This window comes from Canis lupus, chromosome 16, assembly GCF_003254725.2.
Source record: "Canis lupus dingo isolate Sandy chromosome 16, ASM325472v2, whole genome shotgun sequence".
NCBI lineage: Eukaryota > Metazoa > Chordata > Mammalia > Carnivora > Canidae > Canis > Canis lupus.
Genome location: NC_064258.1, coordinates 32,096,769 through 32,114,546, shown reverse-complemented (window position 1 = coordinate 32,114,546; position 17,778 = coordinate 32,096,769). Strand labels below are relative to the sequence as shown.

Sequence of the window (17,778 nt, the reverse complement as noted above, 5' to 3'; positions counted from 1 at the left end):
CGGCCCCCGCCCCGCCCCGCCCCGCCCCGCCCCGGGGAGAGCATCCCTGCGCCCCGCGCCTCCCGCTCGGCCTCCCGGCCCTCGCGAACCTGAGCCCCGCCGAGGGCCTGGGGCACCGCACGGTGAGAGCCACGCTGTTTCCCGCCTCCGGGGCGGGCACTGCTGAGCCTTCCCGCAGCTCTCGGAGAGGCCGGTGCGGGAGGAGTTAGGTTAGGTCCCTGCTCCGTGCGCCAGGACTCGGTCCCGGGAGGCGCCTCGCACGTCCCTTTGCTCGCTGCGAAAAGGGGGAGCTGGAGCAGGAGGGTGAAGACGGCGAGAGATCTGGAAGGAGCTCCTTTCATGTTCTGGTCAGAGCCCCGTGGAACAAACAAGGAACCAAGGCCCGAAGGTTAAGTTTAAGGTAGACTTCGCAGGGCGCCGCCCTCCTGAGCAGCAGAAACAAACCCAGAAGTCGACATTGGCAATAATACCCCAAGGGCAGTGGCTTCGGCCACCAGCACCACAGAGGTGTTGAAATAAGTGGCAGTGGGGAGAAAGGCTGAATCTAACCCCCCGTCCAAAACACTTTCCTTTTATCTGATGTTGCATCGCTCGTCCGTCTCGTCTTGTCTTTTTTGTCTCTCATTTACTCAGAGTGTATTGGCCGTGCGCCTATTTTTGTACCGAGCGCTGTGGCACCAGAGACCCATCAAGGTCGTGGGAGTCAGCGGGGTTCTACTGTCCTGCGATTTTCAGTGCCTGAGGAGACAGACAGTAAACAAGGAAGCAAACAGATAAAAATGACTCAATCTCATCTTCCAGTTAAGCTTAATCTGTTAATTGAAAGTGGTAAACACTTTCCCTAACTCTTGGGAATTTGTGACACTCAAACACGATTATGCATATGAGCGCTTTGTTATTTAAAAGCATGGTGCGTAAGGTATTAAATAACTTGGCTCAGATCACGTCGCGGTAGGCAACGACTAGTTTAGCACTTAATTACATAATTGTCTTAAAACAATTGCTTTTCTCTATGAGCTGGCCTTGAGGATCTGAATCATGGACAGATCCGGCTCATTACACCTCTTATTGGGCAATCGCAAAAGCTTCCTAACCAACCGGCCTGACCCTAGTGTAGGCCTCAGACTTAGAGCCCACGTGAATCACTTCTATTAGAGATGTTACATATGCAGACTCCCAGGCCTCCAGCTCAGAGATTCTGATTCAGTAGTTAAAGGGTGGGCCCCAGAATGCCTTGTCTCCACCTTCCCCCACCCCTCCGCTGCCAAATTCCCTTGCAATTATGCTAAGAGAAAGAATGCTCTGATCTTACTCAAAATCCAGCCTCTCTGCTGGGCCAGCATTTTACATTACTGAAACATAAATCTGATCGCTTACTTATCTCGCTTTATTGGTCCCTGTTATTTACTGGATAAAGTCAAATTATAGCAGACTGTTTCAGTGTGGCCTTTGCCTGTTTTCCTAGTGCCAGATACACTCTTCTTCCTCACATATTCCTGGTTAGCTCCAAAGCTTTTGTTGTTGACATCCCTTGAACACAGGATAGATATTCTTTCTTGACTGTGATTTTGTACACAGTATGACTTATGTTTAAGTGCCTTTCCTTTCTGTAACTGACACAACTTGGCAAGATTCAGCTCACAATACACTTCTTCTGTGGCTCACCATTGTCATCATCCCCATCTCTGCATCTCTTTCAACACTTCGTGTACTTTGTAGTATATCGTGAGATTATAAGGATAATTCCATGATTTCCTAAGTTTGAACCTTTCATGAGCCTTCCTTAGAAGAAATTTTTTAAGGACACGAGCCGCTTTTGTGGTTCTAAGTGTCTGGTTCAATAACTAATTTTTTAAGAATAGATGTATGTGTGTGCATGTGTATAAATTACCATACATTTCTTAAACCGCGTTCTAGAAACAGTGTTGAGGATTTATTTTTTTTTAATTTTTATTTATTTATGATAGTCACACACACACACAGAGGCAGAGACATAGGCAGAGGGAGAAGCAGGCTCCATGCACCGGGAGCCCGATGTGGGATTCGATCCCAGGTCTCCAGGATCGCGCCCTGGGCCAAAGGCAGGCGCCAAACCACTGCGCCACCCAGGGATCCCAGTGTTGAGGATTTAAACATGGGTATAATTATTATGCAATAATGCTTTCTATACATTGACTCAAGGGAAAGGTGTTGGTAGGTGAGCCTGATTGCATTAAGTTCCTGCTGGGCGCTAGGTGCCTCTAAGGGCACAAAATTTCCAACTTTGAAGGAAAAATTGACAGAAGTGAGAAATCCTTCCTCTCTTCCATCTTCCTTAAACTAAAGAGAGCCCCAAGGTGGGAAGATACCTTGAGGGTAGGAACAGCAGGAGTTCTCATGGGAATAGAGCTGGTCAATCAGGAGAGTGAACATCTCCAGTCACACCTACAAGGACCATGAATTCGGTCATCAGACAGAATGTTCTATAACAATTTATTTCCTAAGCCTGATATTTTAAACATCTGTAAGCTCTCCTCAGGCACTTTAAAGGACTGTAATTTGGCAAGCCCAATCCTCCCTTCTCAGTCCCTCAGCCTCATCCTTCCTGGCCATTCAGAGGCACAGTGGTGGGCCTCAGATGATGGCTTAGATTGGAGGAGACGCAGGCCCAAGGGCTTTGGTCTTGTGTATCCTTGAAAAGATTGGTAGGGTCTCTCAGCATTTCCTAGACCAAAGATCTTACCAAAGACAAGCTGATTTCCCACATTGCGTCAATACAATTTAGGTAACTTACCCCCGCTCCCTCATCCAGATGATAATTCAGAGCCCCAGCCTCTTGTGAGTCAGGAAGACAGAACCATAAAGATGATGGATTATATATTCAAAGTTACTTGAGAAATCTGAAGTAGAATTGTGTTTCTAAATCTTCCATAGAAAGAGGGAAAGGTAATACCAAGACTCCAGGAAAACTTCTAAGGAGTCAGGGGTTCTCTTCATTAGTACAACCCTACCCTAACATTCTCTTAGACACCCCAGGGCCCTCCTCATTTTAAGGCCCTTGCAAGCACTAGAGAACCACTTTCTGGAGAGACAGGTAAATCTGTGGAGGAGCATGGGACCAGGAGAATTGATGATCCCATTTTACCATCGGTAAGTCTGTCTTCTTCTTCTTCTTTTTTTTTTTTTTTTAGATTTTATTTATTTATTCATGAGACACACACACACACACAGAGAGAGAGAGAGAGAGAGAGAGGGAGAGAGAGAGAGAGAGAGAGAGGCTAAGACACAGGCAGAGGGAGGAGTGGGCTCCCTGTAGGGAGCCCGACGTGGGAGTCAATCCTGGGTCTCCAGGATCATGCCCTGGGCTGAAGGCGGCGCTAACCTGCTGAGCCACTGGACTGCCCAAGTCTCCTATGATCCTCCAAGTCCAGCCCTAAGATATGGAAGAGAATGCTAACCATGGTGATAATTAGAAAGTGATTGTGAAAGGGCACCTGGGTGGCTCAGTCAGTTGGGTGTCTGACTCGTGATTTTGGCTCAGGTTAAGGATCATGAGAAGGGGGGAGATCAAACCCCACATTGGGCTCCAAGCTCAGTGAGAAGTCTGCTTGGCATTCTCTGCCTCTTCCTCTACCCCTCCCCCAGCTCTCTCTCAAATAAATAAATAAAAATAAAATCCTTTAAAAAAACCTGATAATTAAGCCCAACTAAATATACCATACGTCAAAATTAAATTGTCACAACATTTTTCCAAAATGTTTTATTTCTTAAGAGAAGTTTGCATGGAGGATCATGTGATTCTTTGAAGGAGTTGAGAGATGTTCATTGTTTGGGCAAATGAGGTCCTTCACTCATTCTGTTCTTAAAAGAGCTGGCCTTCCTCTGTCTAGATACGCTAGATGTCTCAGTACCAGGATGCTCTTCAGAGATTGATACGACTCTTGATGAAATGTATTCATAATTTCCTTGGTTCCCCAGGAAAGTGAAGCAGCAATTTCCTCACCTCATCCCTCAGCTTCTGACTCAGATGGGAAATCCAATAGGAGAAAAATCCATTGGTATGACTGAAGAGGCAAATCTTCTTTTCTCTCTCCATAGGCTGGGTCCATTCTGGGATGATGCCAGGGTTTCATTCTTAAGTATCTTGTAAACATTCCTTGATTCTCTCTCTCTCTCTTTTTATTAGATTTGGGGAGGGGCAGAAGGAGAGGAAGAGAGAAAATCTCAAGCAGAAATTCTCAGCGTGGAGCCTGTCATGGGGCTCGATCTCAAGACCCTGAGATCACTACCTAAGCCAAAATCAAGAGTCAGACACTTAACCACATGAGCCATCCCCTCTGATGTTCTTAAGTATCAAAGGAGGCTGGAAGGAAACAGAAGCTAGTGAGTTTAGGGTCCTGTTTTTCCCAGGAATTATACATAATCCTGCTGTGTCTCTGGATTTCTGGAATGAAGCCAGTGCTCTAGGCCACAACTGAACCATCTCCTGCATGAGTGGAGATGAGATAATAAAGTAGTTGGGAGAAGAGTGACACCTCTGACTGACCACCCACTAGATGCCAAGTTCTGTGCCCATTGCTTCTTGTATTTTCCTGTATTCTTCACCTCCACATACGATTGTTTCCTACTTGCCTATGGGACAAAATGGAAGCCCAAGAAGGTTAAGTCTTAGGAAAAATCACAGAACTCTTAAATGTTAATAACAGATTTCCAACCAAATTCACGTCTCTCTCCACCAAACATGCCCTTTCCTCAACACTGGTACAATGGTTAAGAGTGAAGGCTCTGGAACCTGGCCTGGTATTGACTGCTAAATGTCCATGTCCTTACCTGGAGAATTAGGGCAAGTTGTAGAATCTACCACAGAGGATCATATGAGGAATACTATGTGATAGATGCTTGGCATGTGACAGGCAAGCAAAAAAAAAAAAAATAAAATAAAATAAAAGCCCCCAGTGAATGTTCATTCGTATTATCGTCAAACTGCATCATGAAGTATCATGGCTCAGAAGCAGCACTAGACCAAAGGGCCAGTATATCTAGTGTATTAATTAGGATGTGGGCTGGATTACTGGGGTGGTTTTGAAAACATGTCTACAAATTGAGACTCCTCTCCTGAAGAGGTGGAGCCTGGTTCCTATTCCCTGGAGATTGCACTGGGCTTGTGGACCTTCTAACAAGTAGAATGAAGCAGAGGTGATAATTCTTGACCTTGGACACTGGGTCATAAAAATGCACAGCAGTTTCCTTCAGAGGCACACAGCTACGGAAAAGCCATGTGGTGAGGAAGGTCTCTGTTAGCAGGGAGGTCTCTGGAGGTCTCTGTTAACAGCCATGTGAATGAGCTGGAAGGAGATACTTTTGCTTTGGTCAAACCTCAGATGACTGCAGCGCCTGCCAACACCCTGGCTGCAACCACACGAGAAATCCTGAGACAAAAAACCACACAGTTAATTCACATCGAATTCCTGACCCACAGAAACTATGAGACAATAAATTTTTGTTGTTTTAAGCCACTGAGTTTTGGGGTAATGTGCTGTTTAGCAATAGTTAAATAATACAGCTATTGTACCAAAGAGACATAAAAATGCAGAGGCTCAAAAAAAATCTAGTTTATTTCTGTCTTGTAAATATTCCAAGAAAAGGAGGTGGAAGGCATGGAGGAAGCACTGCTTCCCAAAGTCATCTGGAGACCCGGGTTCTTCTCTCTTGCTACTTGGCTTCATCCTGAGATGTGTTCCTTTTCATCCTGATATCAGAAGCTGGCTTTCTAGTTACATATTTATGTTTCAACCCCAAGGGAGCGTATGAAAGAGTTGGGGGGGGGGGGGGACAGTATCTTCTGTGTAAAAAATAGAACATTACTCTTGTTCCATTGGTGAGAACTTAGTCTCATGGTTCTACCTACCTGCAAAGGAGGCTGGGAAATGGAGTCTCCAGGTGGATGGTCATGAGTCCTGTTGAAGCTCAGGGTGGTTCTATTAGTAACAGGAAGAAGTGTAGAATGGAATGGAATCTAGTGGATGATGAGCGTTCCCCGCCCTCGCCCCCCCCCAGTCCTGGTGTTGGTCCCTTCCCTGAAACTTCCTGTTAGTTTCCTCTCCTTCTCATTTAAGAGGCGAAGAATCAGACAAGATTGGTAGATTCCAAAACTTTTTGTTTTTTTGAGCAGAATCTTTTTATTTTATTATGCTTACAGATTTTATTTATTTATTGGAGAGGGAGGGAGCACAAACAGGGGAGAGGGAGAAGCAGACTCCCCACCAAGCAGGGAGCCTGAGCACATGAGGCTTCATCCCAAGACCCTTGGATCGTTATTTAAGCCAAAGGTCAGACTCAGGCCACACCTAACAGACTGAGCCACCCAGGTGCCCCAGCAGAATCTTTCTATGAAACAATATTTTAAAACAAAAGCTGCATGCATAAAAGAAATAAAAACAGATCCGCTCTGTTTGAATCACCAAGGGGTGTCTCTCCCTGTACTTAATTGCGCCACATGGGTGGCCCTGTGAAAAGCTATTTGAAATCCGAGGACTGTGTGAGGCACAGTCAGAAAATCACCGAGTGAGAAGTGCTCCTGGATTCCTTCCAGTTCTGGTATTTTTGAGGTTGTGATCATTCACCTGTGTGTCCTGAGCTGGGCTGGATCACAGCCTTGTCTTGCTTGGCAGCTGGGAGTTAGCTGTACCTGCATTTGTTGGCAGAGGACACTAAAAGAGCCTTTGCTCTGGGCATCTGGCCTCTCCTCACTTCTTTGACTCCTTTCCTGACTTTATGACATCTCTCTCCTTTCTCCTAATGCAAACGCGGGTCCTCCCATCCCAGGGCCAGGGGCCAACGTGCCTCAGAGCTAGGAAGGAGTGTTCTAAGTTGCCAGGACAGCGTAGCCTTGTGTTTGGTCCCACAGGTGGGGATGTGGAGATTGTTGAAGCGGACTCTGTCTTCCTCCCGGGTTAATATTTCTACTACCCCTCTGGCCTTGTCCTCTTCTGGGCTGCCATGGCCTCGACTGGGAGCCCAGGTTCTGTCAAGGTTATAAGTGGTGGGTGTGGACTTGCCCAGCCCTGATCCAGTTCCCGAGACCAGCAGGGAGAGCCCTCTCCCCTCTGATTGGACCCTCCCCAAATTAATCTCACTATTCTCCAAAATACCAACTGCTTCAGGGAAAGCCTCTCCCTGCTTGCTGAGGTCACTCTCCACTTGTTTCCACGGGCTTCCAAAATTCCTTCCTGAGAGACTGGCTGTGCTCGCCACCTCCTCTTGATGCTAAACGAGAATCGGGCAGAGGGGCTTAAGCATCCGCCAAATCAAGGGAACAATCGCAGGCCATGTCCAAGGCCAGTGACCACTGCCCACGAACAGAACATTCCAAGAACGGCTGGGGTTGAGGTGGGGGTTGGGGAAAAAATGAGGCACGTGGACCCCTCTGGGCTTCTTAGGATAAGGAACATCTTATATTTCTGGGTGAGATGTTAGGCCACCGTGGGGTTGGTTTTACCACAGGGGCTGTTGGCAGATGATCTTACGGAGTGAAGCAGGCCCCGTGTAAGAACCTACACGGTGACGGGTAATGATGGGCTGGACAGCAGGCGGTACCTCATCTCCACTGTCATGTGGAGACGTAGCCTCACTGTCCCTTTCAACTTTGTAAGAGAAACTAGAAATTAAAATTTTGTGGAACATTTCCCAGGCATTGACACGCTGCGTACAACACGGAACACCCTCTGCTTTGCTGGCCCTCGACGACAGCCCTTCCCGAGTGAGTCTTTCTCCCTCTGCAGCGTGTCACCAGCTCCCAGTGAAAAACAAAAAACAAAAAAAACCCAAAAAACAAAAACAACCCTGTTGGAGATTAGTCTCAGCATTCTAAACCAGTGGCTAGATGTACACAGGGAAAGGTCTTTACGGAGCGTCCAGGGGCTTGTACTCGTTTCCCATTGCAGTCGTAACAAATCAACACAAACTGAATGGCTTAAACACTGTGAATTTATTTATCTTACAGGTTGTAGATCAGAAGTCTGACACGGGCCTCACGGGGCCAAAATCAAGCCCTGTCAGCAGGGCTGGAGGAAGAGGGGATAATTCATTTTCTTGCTTCTTCCCTGCTTCTAGAAGCCACCGGCATTGCTTTCCTCGTTCATGGCCCCCTTCCCTGTCTTCTAAGCCAACCATGGGGGCTCAGCCCTCACATCAAATCTCTCATCATAGTGGGAAAAGTTTCTCTGCTTTTCAGGGTTCATGTAATTGGGCCCACCAGAGAATCCAGTGTTATTTCCCCATGCAAGTACAAACTTTAAAATGGGTTTTGTTTTGTTTTTTTTAAATTTATCTAAGCAATGCCTCCACCCGACGTGGGGCTCAAACTCCTGAGCCCAAGATCAAGAGTTGCATGCTCCGCCAATAGAGCCAGCCAGGCACCCTACAAAGTTGTAGTTTCATCACCTCTGCAAAATCCCTTTTGCTACATGACATAACATTTTCCCAGGCGCCAGGGATTAGGGTATGAACAGGACTCTTCCCTAAACTTTTGGATCATTGGCTCCTTCTTCAAAAAGAAAAAAGCTCAGGGGAGAGAAAGCTAAGATAAACAGGAACTTTCTTTTCTGTTTCTTTCTTGTTTTCTTTATTATTTTTTTAAATGTCAATTCCACATACAGTGTTATATTAGTTGCAGGTGTACAATAGAGTGATCCAACGATTCTATACATCAGGACAAGTGCATTCTTAGTCTCCTTCACCTATTTCACTCATCCCGCCACCTCCCTCCCCTCTGGTAACTAGGAGTTTGGGATAATATTTTCTTTCTTTCTCTTCTTTTCTTTTTTCTTTTTTTCTTTTCTTTCTTTCTTTCTTTCTTTCTTTCTTTCTTTCTTTCTTTCTTTCTTTCTTTCTTTCAAGATTTTATTTATTTATTCATGAGAGACACACAGAGAGAGGCAGAGACACAGGCAGAGGGAGAAGCAGGCTCCATGCATGGAGCCTGATGTGGGACTCGATCCCAGGACCCCAGGATCATACCTTGAGCCAAAGGCAGATGCTCAACCATGGAGCCACCCAGGTACCCCTAGCTTTCTTTATAACCAGTCTCACTGTCCCCGTAAGCTGTCCTCTCTCCAAGCCATTATTCCAGCAGGGCCGTTCTGTACAGCCAGGCCTGGCCCTCTCCAGCCAATGTTAAAGCCCAGCTGCCTCTCTGGTTCCTTCCATCTGCTGCCTTGTGGCTCAGAAGCGGCCGTTCTCCCTTAGCGCCTCTCCCTGTGGAGCTTCTCAGCTGGGATTAGTTACAGGGTGAGGACCGGACAAACATTCCTCCCTCTCCCCAGAGGCAGCAAAAGCTCCCCGTCTTGCCACAAAGGTTTGAGTCAACATCACCCAGGCCAGGGCTGGAGGCGGCAGGGGCAGGAGCAGGACAGAATGACAAGACTGACGTGGGCCACAGCCCCCGAGGGGCCGGGCCCAGCCGGCTGAAAGCACAGGCTGCATCTGACAAGAGCTCATTTATTCCTGTCCTTTGCTTAGGTTCAAGCGGTCAACTGCCCCCAAGAAGAGGAAGAGAGAGACTGGACTTTGAACATTGGTTTTGGCAGATGGGAGGAAGACCAGCCTGTGACAGCTGTCACCCCCAGCCCCTTGGGAGGACAGCACTGATTCTATCTGTGTAATGACCAGGTTGTGAGGCACCCCCTCATCTCTCCCTGGAACACACACACACACACACACACAGGCACACTTATAATGTGAAATGGTGGAGTTAGGGACGAAAGGCATAGCAGCAGGGTGATTCTACTCAGGCTCTGAAGCCAGAGCACCGGGTCTGAATCCTTCCACTGGCCACCTCTGTGTCCTGGGGAAAGTTCTTTCGCCTCAGCTTCCCTGTCAAGAGATGCCAATGACAACTTTCACAGGGTTTTCATGAGGATTAAATGGGTTGATATCTTAATATCTATAGAGGCAAAAGACTGCCTCAGCACAGCCATCACATGGCTTTGTTAAATAGTACAAATATGTAACCTGCTCTGAGAGGATAATCTTTGACCAAATATACTTTAGTCGCTATACTTCCTGACTAGAAGTTAGAAATAAATTCTCAAGTGACTCAGCTTGAAACAGTTTTAGGGGATTTACTTGAGGCACATTCAGCCTGCATTCATACAGCTGTATTTTAATTTATTTAAGCAATATCTCCACCCAACGTGGGGCTCACACTCACCTGCTCTGTGAAGATAATCTTTGGCCAAATATACTTTAGTCGCTTTACTTCTCAACTAGAAGTTAGAAGATGCTGCAGGTTACATCAATAGTGACAGATATATGTACTGGACTGGAACAAAGGTGGTGCCAGGTCCACGGGGTACTCTGTACTGGTCAGATCATGCTTAGGGTCTGTTTGTCTAAAGCCTGAGTTACTTCTGGGTTATTTGATCTTATTCTTAAATCCTCCTGCCCATGGTTCTGATAGGGAATTGATGCATTTTAATTAGAATCCACATTTCTAATGACGGCCTCATTCTACCCCTTAGATAAATTTGACCCTCAATGGTAATAGAAACTTAAGGTCCTGGGTACTAGATTTTGCCGGTCTAGCTTGAAGCACCGAGACTAGTGCTGGTTGCCACAAACAGAAAGAGACGCCTCTATTGGCAAGGCTGAGGGGGAAACTTGAAACATGACAAACTCAGACTCTTGGAGACAAGCAGAGCTGCTAGGCGGAAAGTAAGAGGACACAGAGAGCCAGGAGAAGCTGGCTTCAAACCAGGGGAGGCATGGAGCAAGAGAAAGAACACTTACTAAATACTGCCTGTGCTCTGAGCCTCATACTTGCATATCTGATTAAATGCCCAGTGTAACACTGGGGAAGCAGACAGGACTATCGCACCTGACAGGTGGAGAAGGGTTTGCCAAGTGACTTACCCGAAGGCCCTAATAGCCAGGGAGCCCAGGCTGGCGCATCTTTTGGCCTCATGTCGCTACTACTGTAACCAGACTGCATGATGCATGCGTGGTATTAGAGCTTTCTCATATTCAGAGCTGGTAAAATAGTATGGAAGTTATGTACTGGTTCCTTACCATCAACGGTGTCCAAGGAGGTGCTTGATGAACAGCATCAAAGGTATTTTAAAAAGCTGATTTATTTATGCCTTGTTGGAGGGTGGAAATGGATCATCTAGGAAGGCACCTTCCAGCTTTGAGATTCTGAGTTTCTATACTTTGGGGTAAGATACACTCTTTAGGTATATTAAATGACTTCTTTTCCCTGTAGTTTCCACATTCTCTTCTGTCCCCTACTCCTAGTCATGCAGATTTTCCATTCTAGGAACATGTCTTTTTCTTTTTCTTTTCTTTCTTTCTTTCTTTCTTTTTTTTTTTTTTAAAGGAGGGATGTGGTGGCTGGCACTTCCCAGCTGGGATAACAGAAAAACCAAGATGGTTCTCTCTGGTTAGTGAGTCTAAATTTTCACTAAGTTGACTAAGGAGACTGCATTACATTCTCATGAGGCAAACCTGGAAAGATTACAAGAGGAAGCAATTACATCACCTCTCTTTCTTTCTCCTCCAACTTCTGGGTACCAGGCAAAGTCCAGACCCCTGAATATAGGATTTAGGGCTGGGGTTGATTTAAGATTAATATTCGGCTAGCCCATCATGATGGGGACTTGACATAGAAGTTGGCAAATTTCTTGAAAATAAAGCTGTCTTTCTTCCACACCTGAGCTTGGGAACAGAGATCTATTTTAAGCTTGGCAGATGGAGGCTGTGCCTTCCCAGCAGCTCCACGAAGCGGCTGCATGCCTGGTGTCTCTGGTCCTCTGCTTCCCCCGCGTGGACACAGCGGGAAATAACACACCAAGACTGCGCTTGTGGCCAGGAGTGAAAGTGAACTTGAGAGAAAGCAGCGCCGGCCCCCTGACAACTACTGGGGGTTTAGGACCACTAGGAGGGAGTCAGGAACTGTTGCTGAAAAGCCCCCAGAAAGCCGGGGGTTTCCAGGAGGCAGGTGGGGAAGGCCCTACAAGCTGTCAACGACTTCACCAGGATCTTGTCTTGTCCAGCATCTTTATTTCCCCCCAAGACACCTGCAGCCAGGAAGCCAGCGAGCATCTAGACTCCCAGGCCTGCACCTCTGCAGCTTCTGGCCGCGACCAGCGCCCGCGGGCACAGCGCCAATCCTCCCACACCTCCTCTTCCTGCGCTTGGAGTAACAAGTCTGGGTGAGTGTCTCCCTCTGGTTTCACAGCTTTTCACACTCTCTCTTTACCGTCTGTCTCTCCGCCACCATCGACACACATATCTCCACCATCACGTTCGTGCTTGCAGCATCCCTGACTCTCCGCACAGGCACAGGACAGAGATGGCGTTTTTGTTTTGATAAGTGAGCGAGGGGAACACTTGGGCACAATGGGCGGGGGAGGGGGCTCTGGGTCACGGGAGCAGCCTGGCTGGAGCCCAGGGTGTCTGAATCTACCTACAGCTTGGCAGCTTCCTTTCCCGGTCAGCTCCTCCCTGGGTGCCCAGCACACCGCCCAACCTCACTCCCCATCCCCTCCCGACCAACAGCAACAGCGGTGGGAGCCGCAGCCCTCTTGCTCCCCTGCCCACAGGAGAGGATGGGATCCCTGGGCCTCCTCTCTGCAGCCGGGAGCCAGGGACAGGTGCACCTGGCCTGAGCGCCTTCCTCCGCCCTCAGGCCTCCAGACCCTGCCGCAGCCTGCGGTCCAGGGCCAGGAGCTGCCTCAGGAAGCCCCGGTTGGGGATGATGCCTCGGTGGTCCTTGACTTTCTTGATGGCCTCCACGAGGGTGAGGTGGTGGTAGAGCATGAGGTAGGCCAGGACCAGTGTGGCGGATCGGCTCACTCCCACGGCGCAGTGCACCAGGATCTTCCCTGGGGGGACAGACACGTGAGGCAGCAGTGGGACGCTTTGTGGGTTGGAGGCAGCTAGGGAGAGGGCTACGGGGCCAGGTGAGGAGGAAGACACGTGAGCAGGTGTGCCTGGAGACAGGCTGGGGTGCCCCTAGGGGTGGGCAGTATGCAGAACCCCGGGTGGCCTAGACAGGAGAGGATGGACAACATGCAGTGGCTCAGCGTCCGGAAGCCTGCAAAGGGTTGACACTGTCCAGGTCGACACTCGTCACTCAGGTAAAACTGAGTCTAGCACAGAGAGGGGGTCCGATGACAGTTCCCAGGTGCCTTAGCATTGCCGTTCCGTTAGCGCTTTGGATTACTTCCTTTCCTTCTCATGCATGCACTGCCTTTTACAAATAGTTGCGGGTATTTTTCTTTCCTTACTCTCATATCCTGAGCATCCTGTCATGTGTCATGTCATTCAAATCTCTCCATACTTGAACACCCGGGTTTTTCCCTAACCCGATGTCGGTCATCCCTGTCCCCCTACCTTCTTCCCCTAGCTGTCCCCTCCTACCTCCTGGCTGGCTCAGCGCCCGGTGGATGAAATCGGCAGCTGTCTGGAAGTGGATGCTCATGTCAAAGGCTGGCGAGTCGTGGGCCTCGACCCCCAGGTAGCGGATGCCCAGCCCCTGGTAGACCTCGGGCGTACCCCGCCACCTGCTGTGTGAGGCATTGAGGACGTGGGTGATGCCCAGGCGGCGGAGCTCACGGCGGTTGTTGGCTATGTCCCTGCATCGAGGAGAGGTCAGAGGGAGGGTGGGGGAGCTAAGCTCTGGGGCCAGAGGCCCAGGTCTCCACCCCGTCTGCCGCCTAGCTAGCGTCATTGCCTCCATGCCTCCACTTACTGACAACCCAGAGGGGAAACCAAGGTGGGCAACAACCTGGAGTCTCATCCGTGAGTGAGGGTGGAGGGTGCTGGGGACGTTCTGGTTGAGGAAGAGAAGACTAATGGGGTGGGTGGACGACAGCCATAATAAACTACTGAGAGTCCTCCCAGGCAGCGGGATTTTACTGGGTCTGTGGGAAGGACTGACCGGACCTGTGCTTTGCAGAAGGAGGCAATTCTCCCAGTTCATCCCATGCTCACACTGACCCTGTTTCATGATGTCACCTTCAGGTGTTCCTCTGGCCCATGCCCATCGGCCTAGGCGCGGACGCCTCTCAGGCAGCCTGGCCTTGCCTTGGGGCCAACGCCCCGTCCAGTGCAAGCTCCTCAAGTACGAGGAGCCCTGAGCTTCAACCTCCAAGTCCTGGCCCTGCTACTTATGACCTGTGTGACCTTGGGCCAGTCACAACTTCTCCACGCTTCAGTTTTGCCATCTGTAACCTGGGGGTAGTGGGGCCTACCTCACAAGGCTGTTGTAAAGATTAAGAGCTAAAATAAAAACTCCTTGTAGACTGTAAAGCCCTTGAGAGAGAGAGAGGTGAGAGAACTCCTCTCTGGATGCTCTTCTCTCCATGGCCCCCATCCTGCAGAACCTCTGCACGCACTGTGGCTTTGCCTGGTCAACCTTTCGGCTTACTACCCACTTCCTGGCTCCCAGTGGCTGCCTTTTTTCAGCATCACAGCACAAGAGATGGAAGGTCAGAGACATCATCTATTATGTCTGCCACATGGCACTGGCACTCGATAATTAATTTTGCTAAGTGAGTGACATTATTACCTGAACAGAGACTTCCTGTCCAGAGTTGGGTATATTGATAATCTTGCCCAAACTCGCCCGAACTCCCTCAAACTCTGCAGCCTCCACTCGCTGCCCAAGCACCCCTGCCCCTCCATCCTCAACCTGGATTCAACAACACGACTCAGTGCCTGCCTGCCACCCTTCTCCTTTCATCTTGCATGTGTACACACACACACATACACACACACACACACACACACACACGCAGCCATGACGCACACGCTGCCAGGTACATACTGGTCTCCGAGGTAGAGGCCTGGCCAGACCTCATCGGCATGGTTACAGGCTGTCTTGCCTGTGTAGAGGAGCCTCTCCAACTCAAAGACATTGAGGAAGGGATGTTGAACAGCTGGTATCTCTTCCAGGGCCCCTCTAGTGCGAACAGGAGACCTTGAACTGCTCCGGGAGAAGCGGGCCATAAAAGTCATGGAGGCCCAGAGCCAGTTACCAGGGCACATCGTAGAGGTGCTGGAAACCGTGCCAGCTGCAGGGGTGGCTGCGCTGATGATGGCTTAGTCTCCAGGTAGCTGTTGCTGGAGGAGGAATGGAAGGGAGACACACCTGAGTGGGTCCTGAGCAGCTGCTTCCCTTCTTGCCAACTGGGCTGGGCCCTGGGGAGAAGCTTCTCAAGGGAGGGAAGGTTAAGTCTGGCCCTAGCAGGGGGCGACTCCACAATTACTCTTTCCTTCAAGCTGCAGCAGCTCCTCTCTGCTCTTTGGCTCAGCCAGGCAAGGAGGTGGGAGTCACATGTCCTTGTTTACGGGAGAAGGAGCTGCCCAGCTGCTGGCTTTCTGCTCCACCACTCCACCCCCACTCCCAACACACACACACACACACATTTGATATTTGGGTGGCAGTGCCCATTGCGGGAACTCTTGCCAGCCTGAATCTGGGTCTCATCTGTCTGGGGCTACAGGCAGAGAGCCCAGGGAGCTGGGATGGGAATGGGGGGTGGCTCTGGATCCATCCAGGGAGAATTAGCAAGAAGACAGCAGCTGGGGCCATGACATATGCCAAGCCTGTCTCCTCAGCGACAGAGACATGGGCTGCTTTAACCCATTCCTGCCCCACCACTGCCTTAGAGTTGAGCCCACTATGGGAAGTGCATGTTGTGGGCTGAGGTGAGTGGGGAATAGCAATAAAGATGAAGCGTAAGTTTTTGAAAAATACTTGCCGGATGCACACACTAGAGGAAGAAGGTGCCAATCTATATGCACAACAGCCAAACCACTCTCCTTTCATCAGCACACAGAAATTATTGATCAAACCTCATCTCCAATGTGAGGATTTCTGAGTCAAGCAGGGCTGGACTAATGTGTCTGGGTGTGTGGGGGAGAGGCGGAGGCTGGGGTCCAAGGAAAGGAAAGGATGAGGGGTCCTGTCAGGCTCAGAGGCTGAAATTGCCGTCTGTCTTACTGTTGGAGTCCCGTGAGCCTATGCAGGGCATGGGGTTGGCGGTGAGGGTAGCGGGTGTGCCTCCGACTCTCCGGGGACAGCTGGCCCTTCTGATAGTGGGAGCCTGGGCAGAGCTGCACAGCTGGGAGGTGCCAGCCTGTGAGACTTGTCCTGGGTCCTTCAGGCAAGAGTCCCTCTCTCCTTCCCTCTCCCCCTCCCACGACCAGGATGGGCTGGTCCCAAGGATTCCCCTTCCACTCCCTTCCTGGTCTTCTGCCCCAGGCGCCTCAACCAAAAGTCCAGTAGCCAGAGGCCATCTTTGACCTGCACACACTCTGCCACCCATCCCTGCTGTGAGCCAGGGTCCGGGCTCTCCTTTCCCCAGACCAGGGGAGACCGTGCTTGTACAGGCCTCAGGGAGCAGGGGCGTTAGGATCAGGCCTGCTAAGGGGAGCCTGGATCGTAGGGTGTTCGGGGAGATCTTGGCAAAGGCTGGGGCAGGAGGGGCACGGACACAGAGCACTACAGCCTCCATGGCCACCATCGCCGCCGCCACCACCATCATCATCATCTGCCTTGTGTTCCTCGGGGCCTAAAGACACCATCATCACTTTATTCCCCAACAGTGGTTTCTCGAAATAGGTTCTGCTGCCGGTGTGATGCCAAGCGGTAGAAAGGGAGCGGGGAGGAACCCAGGTGTGGGAAGGAGCTCGGTGAGACTCTGTCCCCCGGGGCTGGAGGAGCCAGCCCCCCTCCGTCCCCGGGGTACACCCCTGCAGTCCCACCCGCCGCGGTCGGGCTCCCCAACGCCGCCCCCCCCCCTCGCCGTCCGGGCCGCCCTCCCCTCCCCTCCCCTCCCCTCCCCTCCCCCCCGGCCCGCCCGGGGCGGCTGTAACAGGTTCGTGGCTGTGGCCGCGGCCGGCGCTGAGGGTGCGGGGGGTGCGGGGGTGCGGGGGAGCCCCGGGAGCTCAGCTCCGCGCCCCGCCCCCCCCCCGCGGGGCCCCCTCCCCGGGGCCTCCCCCTCCCCCGCCCCTCCCCCGCCCCGGGGCGGCGCGCCTCGGGCCCCAGCGCCCCGCGCCCCCCGCAGCCCCCGTACCTCGGCGCGGCCGCGGCCGGGGGCTCAGTCCCGGAGGCCGATCGCAGGCGCCGCGGGCCCCGCGGCCATGACTCTCCTCCCGCCGCCGCCGCCGCCGCCGCCGCCCCCGCCCGCCGCCGCGACACCGGCTGACGGATTAGCCGCTATTTTTAAGCCACGACACGCACGTCGAAGCGGGGTTCACGGCCGCGCGTGTGCGTGTCGGGGGCAGCGAGGCGCGGCGCGCAGCGGGCCCAGGCGGCCGGGGCGGGGGGCGGGGGTCGGCGCGCGGCGGTTCTCGGCCCCGCCCCGCCCCGCCCCGCCCCGCGTGCACGCCCGGCGGGCGGCTGAGCTCGGAGCCGCGCCACGGCCGGGCGTCCTGCGCCGGGGAGGTGCCCGGAGGTGCCCGGAGGTGCCCGGAGGTGCCCGGGCCGCGCCGACCCGCCTGCCCCTTCTTACGACCAGGAACTCCGCGTTCAGTGACCCTGGGCCACACCCGTATTAGGGTTTGCGGAGCACCACGTGTTCCACTTCGCTTAACTCGGTTCATCGTCACCGCAGGTCTGCGACACAGGTAGCAGGACAGGAGGAGACCGAGGCCCGGGGACGAAGGAGAAGTCATTTGCCCGGGCCGCTCGCTCGTTAGGGGCGGCGCGCAGTTCCAGGCCCTGGCAGTTTGACCCCAAGTTCATGTCCTTAAGTGCTACGAACCAGTGACCCGGGCAGCCCGGGCGGCCCA

At 51.5% G+C, this 17,778-nt stretch overlaps 1 protein-coding gene and 1 long non-coding RNA gene across 2 annotated transcripts; one reads left to right on the top strand and one right to left on the bottom strand.

Annotated features, from left to right (window-relative positions):
• The first annotated feature begins 53 nt into the window (after window positions 1-53).
• Window positions 54-5,799, top strand: LOC125752619 (uncharacterized). Its single transcript, XR_007402578.1, has 3 exons — window positions 54-3,129; window positions 3,958-4,037; window positions 4,166-5,799. It is a non-coding gene; the product is annotated as an uncharacterized LOC125752619 (long non-coding RNA).
• Window positions 5,800-7,947: 2,148 nt separating this feature from the next.
• DUSP26 (dual specificity phosphatase 26) lies at window positions 7,948-17,298 on the bottom strand. Its single transcript, XM_025425652.3, has 4 exons — window positions 17,061-17,298; window positions 14,807-15,102; window positions 13,399-13,613; window positions 7,948-12,860 (listed from the first exon to the last, which is right to left on the bottom strand). The coding sequence occupies exons 2-4, from the start codon at window positions 15,025-15,027 to the stop codon at window positions 12,661-12,663; spliced, it is 636 nt and encodes a 211-aa protein (XP_025281437.3). The 5' UTR covers window positions 15,028-15,102; window positions 17,061-17,298; the 3' UTR covers window positions 7,948-12,660.
• Between the last annotated feature and the right edge of the window lie 480 nt (window positions 17,299-17,778).